The 23,488-nt window shown below is 41.9% G+C and overlaps 3 protein-coding genes and 1 long non-coding RNA gene across 4 annotated transcripts in view; 2 read left to right on the forward strand and 2 right to left on the reverse strand.

Moving 5' to 3' along the window:
* Nucleotides 1–1,472: 1,472 nt before the first annotated feature.
* LOC136430672 (uncharacterized) lies at nucleotides 1,473–6,095 on the reverse strand. Its single transcript, XM_066421468.1, has 4 exons — nucleotides 5,788–6,095; nucleotides 4,220–4,572; nucleotides 3,517–3,669; nucleotides 1,473–2,317 (listed from the first exon to the last, which is right to left on the reverse strand). The coding sequence occupies exons 2-4, from the start codon at nucleotides 4,435–4,437 to the stop codon at nucleotides 2,224–2,226; spliced, it is 465 nt and encodes a 154-aa protein (XP_066277565.1). The 5' UTR covers nucleotides 4,438–4,572; nucleotides 5,788–6,095; the 3' UTR covers nucleotides 1,473–2,223.
* Nucleotides 6,096–7,422: 1,327 nt separating this feature from the next.
* LOC136430673 (uncharacterized) lies at nucleotides 7,423–8,465 on the forward strand. The gene is made up of 2 exons (XR_010754921.1): nucleotides 7,423–7,782; nucleotides 8,340–8,465. It is a non-coding gene; the product is annotated as an uncharacterized lncRNA (long non-coding RNA).
* Nucleotides 8,466–9,046: 581 nt separating this feature from the next.
* LOC136429424 (mucin-2-like) lies at nucleotides 9,047–21,864 on the forward strand. Its single transcript, XM_066419255.1, has 10 exons — nucleotides 9,047–15,964; nucleotides 16,273–16,383; nucleotides 16,970–17,255; nucleotides 17,462–17,623; nucleotides 17,973–18,082; nucleotides 18,492–18,635; nucleotides 18,988–19,050; nucleotides 19,294–19,353; nucleotides 19,611–19,796; nucleotides 20,415–21,864. The coding sequence occupies exons 1-10, from the start codon at nucleotides 9,047–9,049 to the stop codon at nucleotides 20,454–20,456; spliced, it is 8,082 nt and encodes a 2,693-aa protein (XP_066275352.1). The 3' UTR covers nucleotides 20,457–21,864.
* Nucleotides 21,799–23,488, reverse strand: part of LOC136430674 (Fanconi anemia group I protein-like) — a 34,416-nt gene continuing 32,726 nt past the window's right edge. The window contains exons 34-35 of the mRNA XM_066421470.1: nucleotides 22,837–23,040; nucleotides 21,799–22,349 (exon numbers count right to left, since the gene is read on the reverse strand). Coding sequence (XP_066277567.1) covers nucleotides 22,197–22,349; nucleotides 22,837–23,040 — 357 coding nt within the window. The 3' untranslated portion in view covers nucleotides 21,799–22,196. The remainder of the gene's footprint in view (nucleotides 22,350–22,836; nucleotides 23,041–23,488) is intronic.

Below are 23,488 nucleotides of genomic sequence, written 5' to 3' on the forward strand. Positions count from 1 at the left end.
TAACATCAGTCGGCGAAGTAACCCAGTTCATGTACTTTGTCCAAGGTGATGAAATGTCCCGGTGATTCGATGTGTTTATGCTGTGAGACCTCTGAAGAAACCGAGCTAGGCCGCCTGTGCTCCAAGAATCTGGTCTTTGGGGCGCGATTCATTACTCGAGTTATGTGTTCCTAAGGTCACGTCCCAGAGTAATTGTATCACTCCTGAAGGTCGACGTAAGAGTGACTGAAAGTTTGAGGCGAGCTACATTTACTTGTGTTGAAGTAAAGTATCAAAACTGTCAAACTTTATCATGGAATTTACCAACACAGATGAGCTTTCATGCCAACGTTTGTTATATTAATTCGGATGAACGTTGCCGCGGACGTACAAAATTAAAATAAAGGTCATTCACAGGTAGTGTCTTTTAAAGGCACCCAGAGCATTTCATGAGGCGTGAAAACTGGAAATATTCTAGTTGCTGTAATCTTTATGAAATCGACATTTCATGCCACTGTTTACCACATTTGCGTGCGGATTTCTTATCAAAAGTGCTCAAAAGCGGCACAAAAAAAAAACCCAGAGGGGGAAGTTATTTTCCAATAGATAATGATTTTGGGAAGTAAAAATGAATACTTATTACAGTATACGATTAAGTACCCACTAGTCCCGTGCGCATCAAAAAGCATTGAGTATTCTACTAAATTCCTCAGGTGATCCTCTATTTTCTAATTAATCAAATTAAACAACCTCAGCCTATGCCTGAATACAATGTACCTGACAAGGCCTGTCAAACGTTGGGTTACACAAAGAATGTCAAGGGGGTTAAGAAAAATTTGTCTTGTTGTTTGTTCCTTAATATCTTATTAACAACTGGCCTTCTTGTTGTGCTTAACCCCCCTCATGCATGCCAACAATATTCACGATGAAAGAAATGAGTATACGTATAGGGAATACACTGGTAGGGTCTGCACGGGTTTAGTGGGTTACATATTATTTTACAAAACACATCTTGTGTAATTCACCACAAGCGGAATTCTGCAAAAAATCGGCTGTTTATGTATTCATTGATACATAATCTAGTGGAAAATAACACTCCCTTCTAGAGTTTAGGATTCCTTTAAGAGAGCGTACGCCAGGTTACCATGTTGTCCTTGGTAGAGCTATGACCGAGCATAGGTCCCTCGTCACATTATATTTCTAAATACACGAACATGGAAATTTCCACCATGAAAAATCTTCATTCATAAGCAAGCTGTGGCGTTTATCGGGCTGAAATGTGGCCTCCCATGTCAGGTGTGAAAGTTCGCAGTTCAATTGTGCCTCTTCATTATAAGTGAAAAAACGGGATAGACTCCATTTGATACAGAAGTCATTGTGTGTGACCTCACGTTAGTCTAGACTTGGCCATGATCACTCATAAATTTAATGCAAGGTAGTGTCCGCAAAAGTCGATATTCAACATAAAATGATCAATAGATTTGAGGCAGAGCTAAATAGTCGAATCTTGCGCAAAGTGTTGAAGTCGGTTGGGAAGCCTCATGATTTAACGTAATTCGTAATCAGCTCTGAGAATTTAACGTAATTCGTAATCGGCGGCGAAAATTTTGCGTAATTCGTAAGTCATAACTTGGGTTAATTGTACATGGTATTGTATACCTCTACCTATATAAGTCATAATCACAAAAATACACCAACCAACAATAACACTTTCTCAAGTATAACGGCTTGCTTATTTCAGTTGCTCCTTTATCTCATTGGATCTACATAATACCCTGTATAAAGTGGAGTAACTACAGCTTGTATTTCAATTATAAATATGATTATAATCATAACTATTTGCCGTAATTTGGTCGACGAATCAGTAATAAATACATAGGGACAACAAAGGTTGATAAAAAGATGACTGTCACTCTCCTGCCAAGCTATTATGTACACTTTTGGTTTGATGCGCGTTAAAGAATCAATAAATACACAGCAACTAAAGCGCTTACTTATAAAAGTCTTAAGAATACTGGCTGGTCTTTGAGTTAGTGTACGGTAGCAAGTGCTACTTCATTTCTTTTCTGGGCTACGAACGAGGCCGTCGAATCGGATGATGACCTTTAGAATTTGGGGTTCGATATCAGATAAATGCGATGAACATGTAGAATCTTATGAAGATTCTCTTGTAACATGTCCATAACAACAGTTCATTTTCAATCTTGTGTTGGCATCACGTTTTGCGCGGTGAGGACTGCTGAGTTACACTGGATGCGCTGTGTCCGCCTCGTCTGTTCTAGATCTGGTGGGCTCCCTGCTGTAGGAGCACCGGCGGGGCTCGTCTGTAGGCGTTTTACTGCAAGAGAACCAAAGACTCATTAGATAGATGAATATTGCTGACTTTTTTTGCTGTATGTGTTTCTTAAGAGATACTGAAATACAGTTATCTGTATCTGTATAACCGCCCTTCCAAGGATGATAAAATAAATTTTAACCTCCTTGGCACGCGGCGCGTATGGGTGGCTTTTTGCTGCTGCTAGAGCCTGTCCACAGAACTAGTAGGTGATTACATTGGGGGTTCGTTTGTCTGTTATGTGCCCGATGTAACATTTTTCGGGATTAAACTGCATGAGCCATTTGCTTTGCTTTGCGTTCAGATCTTCTTGAAAAGGATGTGAGTCATTCTGTGTAGATAACTCTATATATAATAGGCAGTCATCGGCAGAAAACCTCACATTTGAATCAAGCTGGTGTGCCCAGTCGTTAATGTACAAGATCTAGAGGAAGAGTAATGGTCCTAGAACTGTAATGGTCCTAGAACTGTGCGCCAGCTACTAGTATGTTGTGTACTGTTAATATAAGCTGTATTTTTGTGGATCGCTTGGTTCTAAATCCATTGGAAAATCCGTGGGAAAATATTGGTTAATACATGTGCTATTTCGCTGACTGTCATTTTGTGGAACCAATGTGGTATTTGGTCTGGTCCAGATGCTTTAGATGGATTCAGACCATTTTTTGACACCATTAAGAAAAATCTCCCATGGGAGGGGTACAAGGCTCTCCGAGAGTTGGCATGTCTGTGGTGTCTTCCTCTTTAAATACACGTTTAAACTGTGAACTGAGTGCCTCTGCTTTTTCTTACTCTCCAAGCAGAGGTTGAATGGGCAGATCGTCACCGTTTTATCATATGCCGTTTTCTTTTTCGCTAACCCAACAGATCGTCACCGTTTTATCATATGCCGTTTTCTTTTTTGCTAGCCCATTCAATGGGCTAGCGAAAAAAAAACCCGGCATATGATAAAACGGTGACGATCTGCCCATTCAACCTCTGCTTGGAGCGTAGCTTTTTCTCGCTGTCACTGATAATGGAATGTAACGTTACCTGTGCAGTTTGAACGAAAAGCGTCAGCCGAAAGCGTAGTTTAAACTTAACTACAAGCCGCACCACTGAATGATAAAAGTGTCTAGATCTCTTGCGATGGTCTTAGACTTACCAAGAGTACACTATCGTATGTTAAAATCCCGCCGGAATATGAGCAGCACGTAACTACTAACCTGCGGTTCCGACAGCCCACACAGTAGACCAGGACGGCAGCGGTGATACAGAAGGCGATGAGGACGATGCACACCACGATGGCAAGGACGTGCTGCCACTTCAGTGTGCTTCTTAACTCTTCGGAAGGATCATCCATTCTTGTCCATACAGCCCTTTGGAACAAATATGATTTATCATAACATGTAATTTAAGAGATTACTATTGGTATATATTAATGAACTGATTTTTATGCTAGTTATCTTTTTACTAGTCTGGATATTCTAGCCCAGGTAGAACTAAGTAGCAATTTAGTGTTTTCAGACTGTCCGAGAAAATAACACCGTCCTTGCAACCACTACAGGCGACGTTCAGCTAATGCATGGGTTTCTAATGCCAATTAGTCAAGATTTTACGACAAAATGCATGTTTTACGACCTGTTAATAATCTGTCGAAAATAAATCTGCCAAAATCGTTAACGTCGCGGTGTGAACTGATGTGAAAAGTATTCTATGTGTTGTCTATCTTTTCAAATCTGTGAGACCTGCTGTATGCCCGGTGTTTAGCTGTCTAGCTTATGCGATCTGATCTTACTTATAGACTGTTCACCATTGATTTTGTTCAGGAGTTGATGTACAAGTATATTTACCTTCAAGAAGAAATGTGATATTATTATCGTTGATATATGTTAAAATGCAAAAAAAAAGAGAACTTGGCTGACTTACATGCTACGACAAAGCTTCCACATGGTTGCGTCTTCCAGACTCTGCTCGCACTGTTGTGTACATTCTGCAACGTTAAACTCAACGTTACCGGACAGGACGTCTATGTCAGTCGCACAAGTGGTGCACTGTACCGTGCAGTTTTGTGCCCGGACGCAGACTGCCACTTGTAGGAGAAGAAGTACGGAGATGGTCGTCCGGAACATGGTTGTCGACACCATCTTGTGCTTTAGAAGTGAAGTCCTAGTTGACCGTCGTCTCGCGCTCGGGAGAAGTCGGGTACTTAGACTGTGACCGTCTGGCGGCGTCGGAAGGAAGCCTGTCGGACACTAATGTTGCTGTTCTCGTGTAATTACCTGCACAGACGTGAATAGAGGCACACCTTTAAATCACCCTTCACCCCTGTGGGTCGAAAGTTTTTGTAAAGTGTAAAGCTTATTTGTTATATCAAGGCGATAACTCTACGACGTCATTTGGTGACATCATGAAGGTGCAATTTTCGAAATGTAAAGTTGCCATGACCTGTGGAGGTTTTCTGTCATATGCGCATGCTTGTGTTCAACCATGACGTCAGATAAGATAGTCGCATTCAATGCCTGCCCTCAGGTCATGTCATGTCAGCCTTTGCGTGTCTGAGTGCTTTTGTCTAGAACAAGTTAAGTCTTTTACATGACTAGTCCGTGGGGTATGTGCATGACATTACGTATACTAGTGATTAGAGTTACAAAATGTTCAGATGATTGAAATACTGTACACATGTGAGTCGCAAGCTTCGTCATTGAACTGTTTTTTTTAATGATCGAAAACAACAAGAAACGTTTCCAGAGAAAAAATAATAAAAAGTGAATAAAATAAGACAAAACTGAGTTTTTCTACTTTGATTTCTACTTGACAAAATCAGATAACCATGGCAATTTCACGCTCTACAGGGAGAGTGCCGCCCAGGTCCGACCACCATGGCCCGACGGGTACGTCACAACGCTAGTTGCACGTACAGATTTAAGCCGTGTCAAGAGAATGTTTTCCAAACAACTGCTAATTAAATGATTTTCTTAACTCGTATGCCAATTCGCCGTATATGATATGCATGTTATCTATTAACATCGCATTTTCGATATGATTTTTTTTACCCCATAATAATGCAATTGTTAAGTCAGACCATGGTCATACCCATAAACAAGGAAGATGGGGAGGGTTCGTCAACGTTGTGGAAAAATGTCAAAAATTCCGTCGCTTCAAATTCGACTGTTGGTGACTGCCTCCTTGTGCAAATTTCGGTTCTTGAACCGTGAATTTGAGAACGATAATTTGAAGAATTCCCAACTCTAGATACAGTCAATTACTGAATATTTCTACGCAATGAACTGTTTGTTCTTAGCCTGAGTGCCAGCCTTTTTAGCTTCCGTCCGCTACCCTAACTCCGCTACGCTACCCAAGCTCCGCTGCCAAGGAGCGGAGCTTGGGTAGCGTACGGAAGCTTAAAAGGCTGGCACTCAGGCTAGTTTGGTCTCTAAATCGTTCACGACATTATTCCTGTACAGTGTCCGTTTGAGAAGAAATATTTCACTCACCTTCCCACTTTCGTCAGTTCGAATATTCCTTTAGTTTAGAAACGTTTCCACAAGAACCAATGTAGCCCAAAAAACTCGGGCTTTTGATGTGATAATGCGCTGTCGAAGAGGTTAGATTCGATGAACACAACGCAGAAAACAACTGTTGGATCACACAAAGTTTAACAGAGGGCCGAGGTACTGTCGTCTGTCTGTCCCCTTTCGTGAAGCAAATTTATATAGACCAAACTGGGTGTGTTGGGGAGTGTGCGTAAATGAATCCTGTCCATACGCAAGTTACCGATCCCTGTTCAATCCCAGTTTTCACTGGTCGGCCTTTGCTGTAGATCTACACAGATCAGTGATTCCTTTGTGCCGTAACGCGGTGAACAACCCATATAATAAGAGGGCACGAATACTTTGCGTAGTTGTGGCAGCCCAAGGACGGAGGAACGCCCAAAGGCAAAATATTTCGCGAACACCTTGCTACGTAAAGGTGACTCAAACGATTAAGGACAGAAGGAGATTTTGCTTTGACGTCTGTTACATGCGTCGAAGTAAGATAAAGAGGAAGTAAGGGGCAACACACAAATCTATCTGTTACCTGCGCACATACCAAATATCATCGTAATCCATCAAGAGGTTCTTGAGTTATGCTGACTACAGTAGTCCGGAAACACAAACAGACAGACAAACAGACAGACAAACAGACACACCCAAAACTATATCTCCATTTTTCATGGAGATAAAAAACATGGACAAGGCTCTGTGGTCGATCGCGACTGGGTTTTTAGGACACGGTAAAACGGAGCCTTTGCCTGGCGGGCATCGGCAGCTGGAGACGCTGGCGAACGACCGGGCAGGATGGCGCACAGTAGTGAGGGAAGGCGACGAAGCGGTTCACAGAAACTGGGAAACCAGGAATACGAAAGAAGACACAGACGGCATGCAGCAGACCCAACCAAACCAACCTCTGGAAATTAACTCTGAACTGTTACTTGTCGATATCCATGAACTGTTCCTTTCTGAACATTTTAAACCGTATCTTCTCTTTTTGCGCAGTATTTACCTTAGTCTGACTGGCAGTAGAAGTAGTAGTACAAATGTATCTGGCCTTGCTTGCTTCAGTTATATCATATATCCGCAAACCATGGAAACATGACGTGTACAGTTTCACTGGGCTGAAAAATACAGCCTTCAGAAATGTACCACTCTCCCAATTGTGAGAAATAAGAGCTACGGTCCTTTTACCCCCTTTTGCTTAGAAGAAAAGGACATTCTTTTGAACACAAATATTCTCTGATTGCTTAATTCTCCAGTTGCCTTGAAACTGTTTACATTGCAAAGAACACCATTCTAAAGGCATGCGGCATTTTGTTATAGGAAGGCAGTCTGTTACACGGTTCATGATGGGGCACGTCGTGGTGTTTAATCGACGAAGGAATTAAAATAGTTCGAATTCTGCAGCCACTCACAGTTGAGGTTTTCAGATTTTGAAGGAAAAAACACAACCATAGCCAACATACGGAATATTTTGTAAAACAAAACTGATCATCAACTCACGTAAGTCAACAACGGCGACAAAAAAAGAGGGATAGGTGTAAATATTTTCACGATCGCGAAGGCCTTGTCCACTACTTCTACCTATACCTTAAGTGAAATTAGTCTTGTCGTTGCAACAAAATAAAGCAAAAATTGACACAATCGACAGCATAACCAGCCAAGCGCGCTGCGATTACCTTTGTGGCCGGCCATACAATGGAAACGTTGTCACACAAGAGTTATCGAAAATGAAATCATGTTGAGAAGACAATGTAAGATTTTGCAACGCTCCCGAACGCGTTGTTTTTCTGCTCTTGTAACTTCACACATTCAAGGTCAGTGATGCGTACGCGGAGCTTTAAGGCCAAACGCCGGGGAACATGACGTTGAAACATTACGATATCTAAGAGTCCAGAGACGAAATGGAAACTACGCGGATTTGCTTGTGTTTCATCTTGGTGGTACTGCCGCGTGGTAAGTACAAATACTAGTAACGTTACTTTGTTTCAGCAAACCATTCCTAGTGTATCACCTGAAATGAATATGTAGAGCACACTTCATGTCTTTTTACGTCGACTTCATAGCAGTACATACGGTCATACCGATTACGTGTTTAGTCATAGCGCTGGCTCAATTTTGCTGTAACATATCACTTCTTCGTAATCTAGGATGAAGTATGGTTCATTATTATCCGTTACTTTTTTACTCCCTTAGCCGCTCTCTCAGTGACTTTAGTCGGGTCAAAGGCGTTGCTAAGTTAAGAAGACTATGCATGAGGCACTGCGTTCGTTTAAAAAGTGCGTAGTTTTAGTCGTAATCGACCCTGGGTCTCCACAGGACATATGATGTAGGCATGAAAACACAAACGGCAGGTCTGTAGTCAAAGTCAGGCTATTCTACCTTGGCAGATAATACATGGGGATAGGGCTGAGAACGTTGACGGCCACGTATATGTTGACTAATTTAGGCAGTGGTAGACAATACAACGCTATACGCCTAAACATTATGTCGTTTTTTCTAAAAACCTCCAGAAGGAACAAGTACGACTACAAGTGGGAGTACAACACAGCCAACTACACTTTCCAGTACATCTGAGACCACAAGTGGAAGTACAACACAGCCAACTACACTTTCCAGTACAACTGAGACCACAAGTGGTAGTACAACAAAGTCAACTACAGCCGAGACCACAAGTGGAAGTACAACACAACCAACTACACTTTACAGTACAACTGAGACCACAAGTGGAAGTACAACACAACCAACTACAGTTTACAGTACAACCGAGACCATGAGTGGAAGTACGACACAACCATCAACACTTTACAGTACAACTGAGACCACAAGTGGGAGTACAACACAGCCAACTACACCTCAAAGTACAACTGAAACCACAAGTGGAAGTACAACACAACCAACTACAGTTTACAGTACAACCGAGACCATGAGTGGAAGTACGACACAACCATCAACACTTTACAGTACAACTGAGACCACAAGTGGGAGTACAACACAGCCAACTACACCTCACAGTACAACTGAGACCACAAGTGGAAGTACAACACAGCCAACTACACCTCAAAGTACAACTGAGACCACAAGTGGAAGTACAACACAGCCAACTACATTTTCCAGTACAACTGAGACCACAAGTGGTAGTACAACAAAGTCAACTACAGCCGAGACCACAAGTGGAAGTACAACACAACAAACTACAGTTTACAGTACAACCGAGACCATGAGTGGAAGTACGACACAACCATCAACACTTTACAGTACAACTGAGACTACAGGTGGAAGTACAACACAGCCAACTACGCCTCACAGTACAACTGATACCACAAGTGGCAGTACAACACAGCCAACTACACCTTACAGTACAACTAAGACCATGAGTGGAAGTACAACACGGCAAAGTACACCTTACAGTACAACTGTGACCACAATTGGAAGAACAACAGTGCCAACTACACTTTCGGGTACAACTAAGACCACAAGTGGAAGTTCAAGACAGCCAACTACACCTCAAAGTACAACTGAGACCACACACAAAACTACGGTTCCGACTACAAGTGGAAGTACAACACATCCAACTACACTTCGCAGTACAGCGGAAGCCACAAGTGGAAGTACAACACAGCCAACTACGCCTTACATTACAACTGAGACCACAAGTGGAAGTACAACACAGCCAACTACAACTCACAGTACAACTGAGACCACAAGTGAAAGTACAACACAACCAACTACTCTTTCCAGTACAACTGAGACTACAAGTGGAAGTACAACACAGCCAAATACACTTCACAGTAGAGCGGAAGCCACAAGTGGAAGTACAACACAGCCAACTACAACTCACAGTACAACTGAGACCACAAGTGTAATTACAACACCGCCAAGTACACCTTACAGTACAACTGAGACCACGAGTGGAAGTACAACACAGCACACTACGCTTTCCAGTTCAACTGAGACCACAAGTGGAAGTACAACACAGCCAACTACACCCCACAGTACAGCTGAGACCACAATTGGAAGTACAACACAGCCAACTACACTTTACAGTACAACTGAGACCACAAGTGGAAGTACAACAGCGCCAACTACACTTTCCAGTACAACTGAGACCACACGTCAAACTACGGTCCAGACTACAAGTGGAAGTACAACACAGCCAACCACACTTTATAGTACAACTGAGGTCACTAGTGGAAGTACAGCACAGCCAACTACGCTTTCCAGTACAACTGGGGCCACAAGTGGAAGTACAACACAGCCAACTACAACTCACAGTACAACTGAGACCACAAGTGGAAGTACAACACAGCCAACTACACTTCACAGTAGAGCGGAAGCCACAAGTGGAAGTACCACACAGCCAACTACGCCTTACAGTACAACTGAGACCACAAGTGGAAGTACAACACAGCCAACTACACTTTCCAGTACAACTGAGACTACAAGTGGAAGTACAACACAGCCAACTACACCTCAAAGTACAACTGAGACCACAAGTGGAACTACAGCACAGCCAACTACGCTTTCCAGTACAACTGGGGCCACAAGTGGAAGTTCAACACAGCCAACTACAACTCACAGTACAACTGAGACCACAAGTGGAAGTACAACACAGCCAACTACACTTCACAGTACAGCGGAAGCCACAAGTGGAAGTACCACACAGCCAACTACGCCTTACAGTACAACTGAGACCACAACTGTAAGTACAACACAGCCAACTACGCCTTACAGTACAACTGAGACCACAACTGTAAGTACAACACAGCCAACTACACTTTACAGTACAACTAAGACCACAAGTGGAACTACAACAGCGCCAACTACACTTTCCAGTACAACTGAGACCACACGTCAAACTACGGTCCAGACAAGTGGAAGTACAACACAGCCAACCAAGCCTTACAGTACAACTGAGACCACAATTGGAAGTACAGCACAGCCAACTACAATTTTCAGTACAACTGAGACCACAATTGGGAGTACAACACATCCAACTACAACTCACAGTACAACTGAGACCACAAGTGGAAGTACAACACAGCCAACTACACTTTCCAGTACAACTGAGACCACACGTCAAACTACGGTCCAGACAAGTGGAAGTACAACACAGCCAACCAAGCCTTACAGTACAACTGAGACCACAAGTAGAAGTACGACACAGCCAACTGCACTTTCTAGTATAACTGAGGCCACTAGTGGAAGTACAACACAACCAACAACAACTCACAGTACAACTGGTACCACAAGTGGAAGTACAACACAGCCAACTACAACTCACAGTATAACTGAGACGACAAGTGGTACTACAACACAGCCAACTACACCTCAAAGTTCAACTGAGACCACAAGTGGAAGTACAACACAGCCAACTACACTTTCCAGTACAACTGAGGCCACTGGTGGAAGTACAACTCAACCAACTACACTTTCCAGTACAACTGGGACTACAAGTGGAAGAACAACACAGCCAACTACACCTCACAGTATAACTGAGACGACAAGTGGTAGTACAACACAGCCAACTACACCTCAAAGTACAACTGAGACCACAAGTGGAAGTACAACTCAGCCAACTACACCTCACAGTATAACTGAGACAACAAGTGGTAGTACAACACAGCCAACAACACTTCAAAGTACAACTGAGACCACAAGTGGAAGTACAACACAGCCAACTACACCTCAAAGTACAACTGAGACCACAACTGTAAGTACAACACAGCCAACTACACTTTACAGTACAACTCAGACGACAAGTGGAAGTACAACACAGCCAAATACACTTTATAGCATAACTGAGACCACAAGTGGTAGTACAACACAGCCAACAACAACTCACAGTACAATTGAGACCACAAGTGGAAGTACAACAGCGCCAACTACACTCTACAGTACAACTGAGACCACAAGTGGAAGTACAACACAGCCAACTACACTTTATAGTACAATTGAGGCCACTAGTGGAAGTACAACACAGCCAACCACACTTTACAGTACAACTGAGATCACAAGTGGAAGTACAACACAGCCAACCACACTTTACAGTAGAACTGAGACCACAGGTGGAAGTACAACACAGCCAACTACACTTTATGGTACAATTGAGGCCACTAGTGGAAGTACAACACAGCCAACTACACGACAAACTACAGTCAAGACCACAAGTGGAAGTACAACACAGCCAACAACACTTTACAGCACAACTGAGACCACTAGTGGAAGTACAACTCAACCAACTACACTTTATAGTACAATTGAGGCCACTAGTGGCAGTACAACACAGCCAACTACACGACAAACTACAGTCAAGACCACAAGTGGAAGTACAGCACAGCAAACTACACTTTACAGTACAACTGAGACCACAAGTGGAACTACAACAGCGCCAACTACACTTTGGAGCACAACTGAGACCACAAGTGGAAGTACAACAGCGCCAACTACACTTTCGAGCACAACTGAGACCACAAGTGGTAGTACAACACAGCCAACTACAACTCACAGTACAACTGAGACCACAAGTGGAAGTACAACACAGCCAACTACACTCTACAGTACAACTGAGACCACAAGCAGAAGTACAACACAGCCAACTACACTTTATAGTACAATTGAGGCCACTAGTGGAAGTACAACACAGCCAACTACACTTTATAGTACAATTGAGGCCACTAGTGGAAGTACAACACAGCCAACTACACTCTACAGTACAACTGAGACCACAAGCGGCAGTACAACACAGCCAACCTCACTTTACAGTACAACTGAGACCACAGGTGGAAGTACAACACAGCCAACTAAACTTTATAGTACAATTGAGGCCACTAGTGGAAGTACAACACAGCCAACTACACTTTACAGCATAACTGAGACCACAACTGGAACTACAACAGCGCCAACTACACTTTCGAGCACAACTGAGACCACTAGTGGAAGTACAACAGCGCCAACTACACTTTCGAGCACAACTGAGACCACAAGTGGAAGTATAACAGCGCCAACTACACTTTCGAGCACAACTGAGACCACAAGTGGAAGTACAACACAGCCAACTACACTTCATAGTACAACTGAGGCCACTAGTGGAACTACAACACAGCTAACTACACCTCACAGTACAACTGAGACCACAAGCGGAAGTACAACACAGCCAACTACACTTCATAGTACAATTGAGGCCACTAGTGGAAGTACAACACAGCCAACTACACTTTATAGCACAACTGAGACCACAAGTGGTAGTACAACACAGCCAACAACAACTCACAGTACAATTGAGACCACAAGTGGAAGTACAACAGCGCCAACTACACTCTACAGTACAACTGAGACCACAAGTGGAAGTACAACACAGCCAACTACACTTAATAGTACAATTGAGGCCACTAGTGGAAGTACAACACAGCCAACCACACTTTACAGTACAACTGAGATCACAAGTGGAAGTACAACACAGCCAACCACACTTTACAGTAGAACTGAGACCACAGGTGGAAGTACAACACAGCCAACTACACTTTATGGTACAATTGAGGCCACTAGTGGAAGTACAACACAGCCAACTACACGACAAACTACAGTCAAGAGCACAAGTGGAAGTACAACACAGCCAACAACACTTTACAGCACAACTGAGACCACTAGTGGAAGTACAACTCAACCAACTACACTTTATAGTACAATTGAGGCCACTAGTGGCAGTACAACACAGCCAACTACACGACAAACTACAGTCAAGACCACAAGTGGAAGTACAGCACAGCAAACTACACTTTACAGTACAACTAAGACCACAAGTGGAACTACAACAGCGCCAACTACACTTTCGAGCACAACTGAGACCACAAGTGGAAGTACAACAGCGCCAACTACACTTTTGAGCACAACTGAGACCACAAGTGGTAGTACAACACAGCCAACTACAACTCACAGTACGACTGAGACCACAAGTGGAAGTACAACACAGCCAACTACACTCTACAGTACAACTGAGACCACAAGCAGAAGTACAACACAGCCAACTACACTTTATAGTACAATTGAGGCCACTAGTGGAAGTACAACACAGCCAACTACACTTTATAGTACAATTGAGGCCACTAGTGGAAGTACAACACAGCCAACTACACTCTACAGTACAACTGAGACCACAAGCGGAAGTACAACACAGCCAACCTCACTTTACAGTACAACTGAGACCACAGGTGGAAGTACAACACAGCCAACTACACTTTATAGTACAATTGAGGCCACTAGTGGAAGTACAACAGCGCCAACTACACTTTACAGCACAACTGAGACCACAACTGGAACTACAACAGCGCCAACTACACTTTCGAACACAACTGAGACCACTAGTGGAAGTACAACAGCGCCAACTACACTTTCAAGCACAACTGAGACCACAAGTGGAAGTATAACAGAGCCAACTACACTTTATAGCACAACTGAGACCACAAGTGGAAGTACAACACAGCCAACTACACTTCATAGTACAACTGAGGCCACTAGTGGAACTACAACACAGCTAACTACACCTCACAGTACAACTGAGACCACAAGCGGAAGTACAACACAGCCAACTACACTTCATAGTACAACTGAGGCCACTAGTGGAAGTACAACACAGCCAACTACACCTCATCGTATAACTGAGACCACAAGTGGAAGTACAACAGCGCCAACTACACTTTACAGTACAACTGAGACCATGACTGGAAGTACATCACAGCCAACTACACATCACGGTACAACTGAGACAACACAGCCAACTACACCTTATATTACAACTGGGCCCACAAGTGGAAGAACACAACCAACTACACCTTACAGTACAACTGAGACCACAAGTGGAAGTACAACACAGCCAACTACAACTCACAGTATAACTGAGACGACAAGTGGTACTACAACACAGCCAACTACACCTCAAAGTTCAACTGAGACCACAAGTGGAAGTACAACACAGCCAACTACAATTTTCAGTACAACTGAGACCGCAAGTGGAAGTACAGCACAGCCAACTACACTTTCCAGTACAACTAAGACCACAAGTGGAAGTACATCACAGACAAGTACACTGTCCAGTACAACTGAGTCCACGAGTGGAAGTACAACACAGCCAACTACACCTCACAGTACAACTGAGACCACAAGTGGAAGTACAACACAACCAGCTACACTTTACAGTACAACTGACACCGCAAGTGGAAGTACAACACATCCAACTACACTCCCCAGTACAACTGACACCGCAAGTGGAAGTACAACACATCCAACTACACTCCCCAGTACAACTGAGACCACAAGTAGAAGTACAACACAGCCAAATACACTTCACAGTACACCTGAGACCACAAGTGGAAGTACAACACAGCCAACTACACTTCCCAGTACAACTGAGACCACAAGTGGAAGTACAGCACAGCCAACTACACCTTACAGTACAACTGAGACCACAATTACAAGTGGAAGTACAACACAGCCAAGTACACTGTCCAGTAGAACTGAGTCCGTGAGTGGAAGTACAACACAGCCAACTACAACACAGCCAACTACACTTCACGGTACAACTGAGACTACAAGCGAAAGTATTCCACAGCCAACTACAATTCAAACTACAGCCAAGACCACCAGTGAAAGTACAACACAGCCAACTACACCTTACAGTACAAATGAGACCACAAGCGGAAGTACAGCACAGCCGACTACACTTTCCGGCACAACTGCGACCACAAGTGGAAGTACAACACAGCCGACTACACGTCACAGTACAACTGCCACCACAACTGGAAGTAAAGTACAATCAACTACACTTTCCGGTACAACTGCCACCACAAGTAGACGTACTACCCAACCCACGGCACGTTTTAGTACAAGTGACACCACAGCAGAAAGTACAACTTCTTTAGTTGCAGCGTGGCAACAAGAACTTAAAAGTCTCCAAGCTCAGACTGAGCAGGTCCTTCACATCCTGTATGGAATTATTGGGGCTTTAGGATTACTACTTGTAATTGCTACAGGAATAATAATTATCTTAGTGTTCATTGCATGCAAGAATGGGAAACTACGACCACCATCTAGGGCCACGAGGAGAGTGGCACCAGCGAGCTGTGATGACAACCAAATCTGGGTAAGGCTATATCAACATTTTCAAAATCATCTAAGATGTATGATAAATTTGGTGTGGCTAGATTTGATACCAGGATAGCTGTTAAGAGTTAGGTGCTTTCTCTTTCTCGCTAATAGTATATTATATATTTGATATGTGGAGAACAACATTAACACAATGTAGAAGCATTGCACATTTAGTATAATCTCATGAAGAATCTGTATCAGTCCTGCATATAAGAACTCAAGACATATTTTTGTGACAGGAATATATGTCTAATGAATAGATGCAAATAACTAACATATGACTGTGCATCCTTCAATCTCCAGACAACTGATGTTGAAAGGGGAGTTGTACAAAAGAACAATGCCTGGCGGTCTCCTCTCCCACCCTTACAGACCACATCGCGAGACAAAACTACCACATTTGTGGCTCGCAAGGTAAGTTAACGCAACTCATCACACACTCGGTGCAGATTTGACGAGTGGCGCACAGGGTGGCGTGTAGTGTGTTCATATCCTGATCATGCTTATCAACTGTATTAAGGTTAAACTTTATAAAAGCAGTTAACTACCATCTGGTATTACAAACACTTATCATTGTAACAATTTCTCTGTTTTTTGATCTGGAAATTGTGAAGTGGCTGCTGAAATTTGTATATTCATTTATAAGGCGATGAATACAATGGAGCTGTTGATGCAATATATTGCTAACATTTTTAGCATAGTGCATCATCCTTTTACAGAGTTTATTTTTCATGGTGTGTCACTTTGTTTTGGTTGATGTGTGTTTGTAATTATTTGAATGCACTGTCAGTAGAGTGACAGGAAGTGATTGGGAGATGACTAAAAAAGGCCAGACTTGTTTGAGTGTCAGGAAGTGCAGGTCAGAGGTGGGAGAACTAGTCATTTATCAGACTTGACATTCCAGGTCATGGTGTCAATGGGTATTGTTTTTGGTCTGTCTGTTTGCATTTTTTTGCAGTATGTATTTTCCATTTGCTAGTTTTGATTTTGCCCTGTACAGATGTCAGATGAAAACTCACCAAAACATCTGGTTGCCTGGCAAGGGGAGGAGGACATTGGCCAGTCAAGTGAGAGGGATAGACTGAATGAAGAAGGTAATAATCTACAAGAGGAAGCAAGACTGAGGGGGGAAAGAAAAAGAAAAGAGGAAAAGCTTAAGGAAGAAAGGAGGAGGAGAAAAGAAGAAAAGCGTCAGAAGAGAGAGGAGGAGCGGAAAAAGCTGGAGGAAGAAGAAAGACGAAGACTGGAGGAAGAGGAGGCACAAAGAGTGGAGGAGAGAATGAGAAGTATGCCCTTTCATTAGTAAATTGTAAAAAAACAGTTTGGTGCCATGGTGAAAAAGTGTAGAATGCGGGAGAAATGTCAAATGAAATAATGGAACGCTTTCATTATCTATCAGTATCAGTATCATTATCAATAAATTGATATACATCAGACAAGAGATAAAAAAGCTGACCGAAAAGTTCAAGACTGTTTTTTCTTTCCTTTACAGTTGAGGCCCCTATCCTAGACAGGTTGGGAGCATCAATACAAACACAGAACATTTTAGAAATGGCATCTACAGTAAGAGATTTCTGCAGTGCCAACTTAACTGATGATACAGGTCTCCTGCAGGAATCAGAGGGGTTGATCTCTGTGATTCAGGCACAGCAGGGTAGGTAAAGTGTTTAAATTCATCATCTATCTTAACTCATAATCATTTTTCATCTAATGTTTCAAATATCATGCAGTTTGGTACAGAAAAGATCTGAACATGTAACTCCAAAATCAATAAGCATGGAGTGGCCTGTAGATAAGGTGTTCTGAAAAGTTACATTGAAAATTCAATGTAAAATTTTCCCAACCTAACATATCAACTCAAAGTAGAGCAGACTATAGACATATTTCTCAGGTCCTTACAGAGATGTATGGACCGCTTAGGGTTGATAGGGCAGGATAATAAGCCTCGTGACATCCATGAAAAGCCCTTACTGGGGTGGTCTAATGATTGTTCCTCCTTTCAGACTTGACAAATACCATTGGTGAACGCAACCAAAGCAAGCTGGATGAGGCCGTCTTGACTGCTGAACGGGCAATCAACATGGCTGGTAAAACAGCCTTGAAACCTATCAAGGTAAACATTAATGTTGCACATACATGCACCCAGGAATTCAAAAGTGAGACACTGTTTGGGGCAAAACATCATGTGGAATTGGAGAAAAATCTCAATACAATCATTGATGTAGAGAGCACAGTACAGTGGAAGCGTGAAGTGGGCAATAGAGCACTTATCAGATGCTCATTGTCGCATCTGAGCTGAATCTTATTACCCATGAGCAATGGTAGGCAAACTTTTCTTAAAAGCTCACCCTTGTTGGGGTGCTATGGAAGATTCAGCCACCACACTAGATTGATCGTAGGACCAGATTCTGAAATTGCATTGTCTTATAAAAAGTAAACATCATCGATCACAATCGTAATATAGTGGAGTTTGATACAATTTGGTCAAAAACATGAGACTAGACCTGAAATATCCTTTCCAGACTGGTGTGAAGGATCCTCTGAGACCAAGAAGGCTGGAGCTGGCGAGGAGGGCAGCTGAGGAGAGGAGGGTGGTGGCTGAACACATTGGACATCTGCTGAAACAGGCTGAGAAGATAAAGAGGCTGGAGAAGTTAAGGCATGCGGTAAGGAAAAGGGTTCAGTGACCTCAATACGACAGTAACTGTCCCAGTTTTAGCCATAGGACTGTGAGGTTATGAACCATCACACTGGGAAGGACCCTACTCTTTTCGATAAGTGTGGTGTGTTCTTTAACGTGTTTGAGGTGTCCTATTGGAGGGAAGTCCCTCGACACAAGGTACTCATTTTCCCGAGTGCATGAATTGAGGAAATTTGTGAAAAAAACCTTTCCAAGCATCAAGGCAAGTTGGGTTTGGACCCAGAACCTCTTAACTCTCGGCCAAACAGTGTAACCATTATGCCACATCACACTTTTGTACATTTACACATCATGGCATTTTCATCTTTACCTTGCAGGTGTTGCAGATGAACCAAGCTACTGTATCGGAGATAAGGAACTACAGCCACCCTCCACAGCTAGTAAGATATGAAATTGAAAGAACAATTGTAATCTACATACTCAGCTGTAGCATTGAAGTCACCTGAAACATTGAATACAGTTAATGTACAATGCTATTTACCAATACGAATGAAAAATTTATGGATATACATGTATTATTCACTTCAAGTTTGTGGAGGAAATTGCATGGTACCATGGTTTCAATTTGCTCTGACATATTAAAGACGTTTGCTGATGTTCTGCTCATCTGTCCCTTTTGCCAGGTACACCAGGTAATGGTTGCCACCTACCTGCTGCTGGGGGTCAAGGAATCAGAAACACTGGTATGAGACATTTACGGGTGAACAGATAACTTAAGTTAGACTTTTCTTTTACTATACCCATATCATTTTCGTTGGATAGCACAAAATGAAAAGCAAGAAAAATGCTCACTCAGTCTTCTGATGACTATAAGAGGCAGATCTTGAAGAGCGTAATATATGTCAGGTACAATTTGTGTATAATATTTAAATATGTAGTGAATGTAGAAGGGCAATCATAAAGTACTTATTTGCACTGTTTTACACTTCTTTTGATTCAGAATTGGCAGAATCTGCAGGCACTGATGGGTAAGACTGGACGTGAAGGGTTAAAGAGGAGGGTTGGGCTCCACAACCCTGCGGACACACGGTTGGAGACGGCCATGAGGGCCAAGCGGCTGTTGGAGGACTTCAATGTGGGGCAGATTCAGGACGTCAGCGCTGGGGCAGCTACGTTCTTTGTTTGGGTAAGTTTGCAACGAAGGTGATTGAATAAAGCCTGTCACACATACATAGCAGACCATGGCTGGGAGTAAGTAGTGGTTGTATTCTGCTTGGATGCAATCAGAGGAGCAACCAGAGGCTACTCCTGTAACCAGGCATCAACTTTGGTTAGTTATTGAACAAAGTGGTGGAAGGTCCTGAATGTGTAACTGGGGCTCATGTAGGAAAAGCTATAAGTAAAATTTAAACAATCTACTCATTTTTTCTGCATGTATGAAATGTATAAAAATTGTGGAAAATACCTGATCTTTTGGTAGAGAGGGTGCAAACTTAAAGGGTAAACTTGTTTTTAAATCATGCTTTTGTCCCTACGTTGGCCAAAAAGGAATTACACAGATGTTTTAATTATTACTGGGTGTGTGGCCTTTCTAAAAATCTATCACATAGTATAGTTGAATTGTCATCTTTAGTGTTTTAATTACCATGGCACAATAGCCCTTAATATCTATGTTTTTATTCAGTTATGACTATGAATATCAATTAAAAAATGTGCATTGTTATTATGATTGTTATGATGGCTAATAAGGGGTACTCACAGAAACTTTCCTTATGATCTTTTTACATCCTTCCCTCCTCCACAGGCAAGAGGTGTGATACAAGAGGTCATTGACAGCCAAGAATAGGTGCAAGAATGAACAAGTGCACTGACTATAGCGCTCATTAGAGCCAGAATGTACATGTAACTAATTATGTTATTTGCTGACATCCTTGGCATTTTTTGTTTGCAGTTATGTTTACCAGTACATGTACAAATATGGAAAGTGTTTCTTATGAGATTTTTGTTTATAGTTAATTTTGATGAGATAGATATAAAGGAAAGAAATTCCTTTGACTGTGCATTATATATATTATGTCACCTTTATGTGTACTTCATAACCAATTTTACAAATATTTATGGTTTACACGTATTTGTTCATCTATTCTTTATCCATCACACTTCTGTAAGTCTTTGAAATCACAGTAGTTTAACTTACGATGAAACCAAATTGTAAAATTACGAGCCATCGTCCAACAGGTCGAGATGAATTTATAATATGGAATATCTATAATTCATACAATTGTGAATCAAAGGGTGTAATCCCATGTTTCGTTTGTTCTGTTTGAGGGTGATAACACTGATTTGTGATATCTACACGCTAAAGTATGGTTTATAAACAAATCATGAGACCATTTTGCCATTCAGTTTAAATACGATCTTCTTCTTCTTCTTAATGCTCAGTCAATTTGCTGACTATTATTATAGCATATGCCCGATCAGCCCACAGGTCAGGTCTAAAATCAAGGGATGTGTGATGATAATGAAGTTCCATTCAAGGGAGATAGTATCAATCAAATGTAAGTAAAATGAAGGATGAGTAAAATAGCAAAAATTGTCAAAGCAACCCTCCTTTTAAAATGGAATCTGAGTCTTTGCACTGACTGACCGACCGACCACTTATCCTTTCGAAAAATTCCCTTTGAGTCATTTGTGCTGCATGTGCATTTACGTAGTAACTTACAATGCACCAGATGAAAATAGTTCCTGGGATTTCTGCTAGATCCTCAGATGACATCTGAAAGACGGTAGTAACAAAAGCTTTACTTACAATGGGTTGGACAGCAATAAGAAGCGTTCTGAGTTGGCTGGTTTTGGTACATCAAAGCATGATTTGTCTAGTAAATATAAGAGGTGGACAAATGAGTTCAAGATACAACAAACATGTCCATCAAAATAAATAGAATCTCGCGATGCAACGATCAATACTTGAATGGAAGAAATATAATAATGTCACTGACAGGTAAAGAGCAAAAAACTTAAAACTGAAATGAAATGGACATTAAAACTGGCAAGTTTTTGAAAATATTGCTTACCTTACAAGAGTACCAGCAAAGTGATGTAGAAAAAACATATGGTGTGCTACATTTGTACAGTATGTTTAATTTACTCCATTTTGTTAAGAAAATGTCACACTTTCAACACAAGGCTGTGAGGCAACAATACTTTTTATTAGTAATGTCATAATATCAAGTAATAAAAACACAGTTCATCTTCTGGTGCATGCTTAAGTTAATGATAAGACTTATCAACATAAAAGATTGCAATATCATATCCTGTTCATGAGTTATGATATTTGGTGAATATAATCTTATTTCATATATAGTGGGTTTTAGAAATAAATGTGGATACGTTATACATGCATATCTGAACAAAACTGACATAACAAATAAAATGGTTAGAATAAGTTGGTAATTCATAGATCTACCACTCGACTGTAAAAGGCAGTCTGGTCATGTAGTATTTACTGACATAATAAGGCACACTACAGACATGTGACACATTGTCAAGTTCCTTTGACATAGTTGCTTTTTGCTATACATCTGTATCAATCGTTGCTTTCTGCAAGTCCTTTCTTTGCCTTGGCCCCCTTCCCTTTGGACAGTTTCCCTGCTGCAGTTTTAGCCTTTTTTGCTGGGGGGCCTCGGTTTTCCTGTTCATTGGCTTCACCATCACTGCCATGATCAGACCCCTCCTTCTCCTGAGGTGAACATAGAAACAAAGAAGAACTTAACAACTCTACAGTTGTATAGGATGCAATGATAAAACGATGGCAGTTAGACTTGATTCACTGGTTAAAAACAATTCCTGAAGCTTAATGCATGTACAAATAGACACAACTGCATCAACTACATCTATGTACATGTACCTCATATAATAAAACAATTATTATTAGTTAATCTCGAAGTGGTATTTCAAAGTAAAGAGAGCAGGACTTTGAGGGCACATTTCAAGTACATGTACATAAGAGAAGTGCCACACTTTTGAGCACACAATTTCAGAGAAGTGTGTTCAAGACATCAAGTTTACCGGTACTGACTGTACTAATTACAGTTACTTCAATATGTACTTTTCTGTGTATATCATATACATGTAGATGCGACATGTGCTTTTAGTTTGATTGTTTGCCATCATCCTTTGAGCATGACCTTCCAATCAATCCCATGGCATGTAATCTATGTTCTGACCTCCTCTGAGCTAGACTCCTCCTCCTCTTGCAGTGCCATCTGCACGGCTGCTGTGTTGATGCGGAAATCCCGCGATGTGCTCATCTTCATGTGTTCCATCAGGTTGACCTTTGACTTCTTGGTCAGCTGGATGAGGTAGCGCTCGTACTGCTCGATGGCGAAGACGAGGACAGGGATGGACTTGGTCTCACGCAGCACCTGGGCCTGAGAGAGCACCGAGTGGTATTAATGTGACGATGACGCATTGTTCACAACAAATGTCGGAGGTCGAACTCCTTTGTGAAGTTTTATTGGCGTAGTGAGCCTGCCCTGGTCGCAGCCAGGTCCCGACTGTAGCCTCTCCTGGAAACGTCCAGGTCAGGACTATTCAATGGTCAACTGCTTTCTCATTTTAAGGACTTGAAATTGTGCACAAATTGGTGTCAACTGTCTGTTTTAACGTTATGGTGATATGAACACTTCCTTTGTTCGTCATGGCGATTAAGACACTTACTTGGCTTAATTGGCTGTGTCATTGGCCGTGCATGTGCTCTGAGCTTTAGGCCAATTAATGACCCATTCCTTGGTTATCCCCAAATATCTCTAAGTGTCCTTGGATTTGAGTGACCCTTTCCTCTTCAGTGTTAAATGTTTAAAGATAAATGTGATTAAA

This window comes from Branchiostoma lanceolatum, chromosome 3 (genome assembly GCF_035083965.1).
Source record: "Branchiostoma lanceolatum isolate klBraLanc5 chromosome 3, klBraLanc5.hap2, whole genome shotgun sequence".
NCBI lineage: Eukaryota > Metazoa > Chordata > Leptocardii > Amphioxiformes > Branchiostomatidae > Branchiostoma > Branchiostoma lanceolatum.

Excerpts from the sequence above, each read along its gene's own strand:
- LOC136430672 (XM_066421468.1), bottom strand. The coding sequence starts at position 4,437 with ATGGTGTCGACAACCATGTTCCGGACGACCATCTCCGTACTTCTTCTC. Across the intron at positions 3,670-4,219 it reads TGGAAGCTTTGTCGTAGCAT|GGCTGTATGGACAAGAATGG; the intron begins GTAAGTCAGCCA and ends TTTGTTCCAAAG. Across the intron at positions 2,318-3,516 it reads GTGGGCTGTCGGAACCGCAG|TAAAACGCCTACAGACGAGC; the intron begins GTTAGTAGTTAC and ends GTTCTCTTGCAG.
- LOC136429424 (XM_066419255.1), top strand. The coding sequence starts at position 9,047 with ATGAGTGGAAGTACGACACAACCATCAACACTTTACAGTACAACTGAG. Across the intron at positions 16,384-16,969 it reads CCACATTTGTGGCTCGCAAG|ATGTCAGATGAAAACTCACC; the intron begins GTAAGTTAACGC and ends TGCCCTGTACAG. Across the intron at positions 17,624-17,972 it reads TGTGATTCAGGCACAGCAGG|ACTTGACAAATACCATTGGT; the intron begins GTAGGTAAAGTG and ends TCCTCCTTTCAG.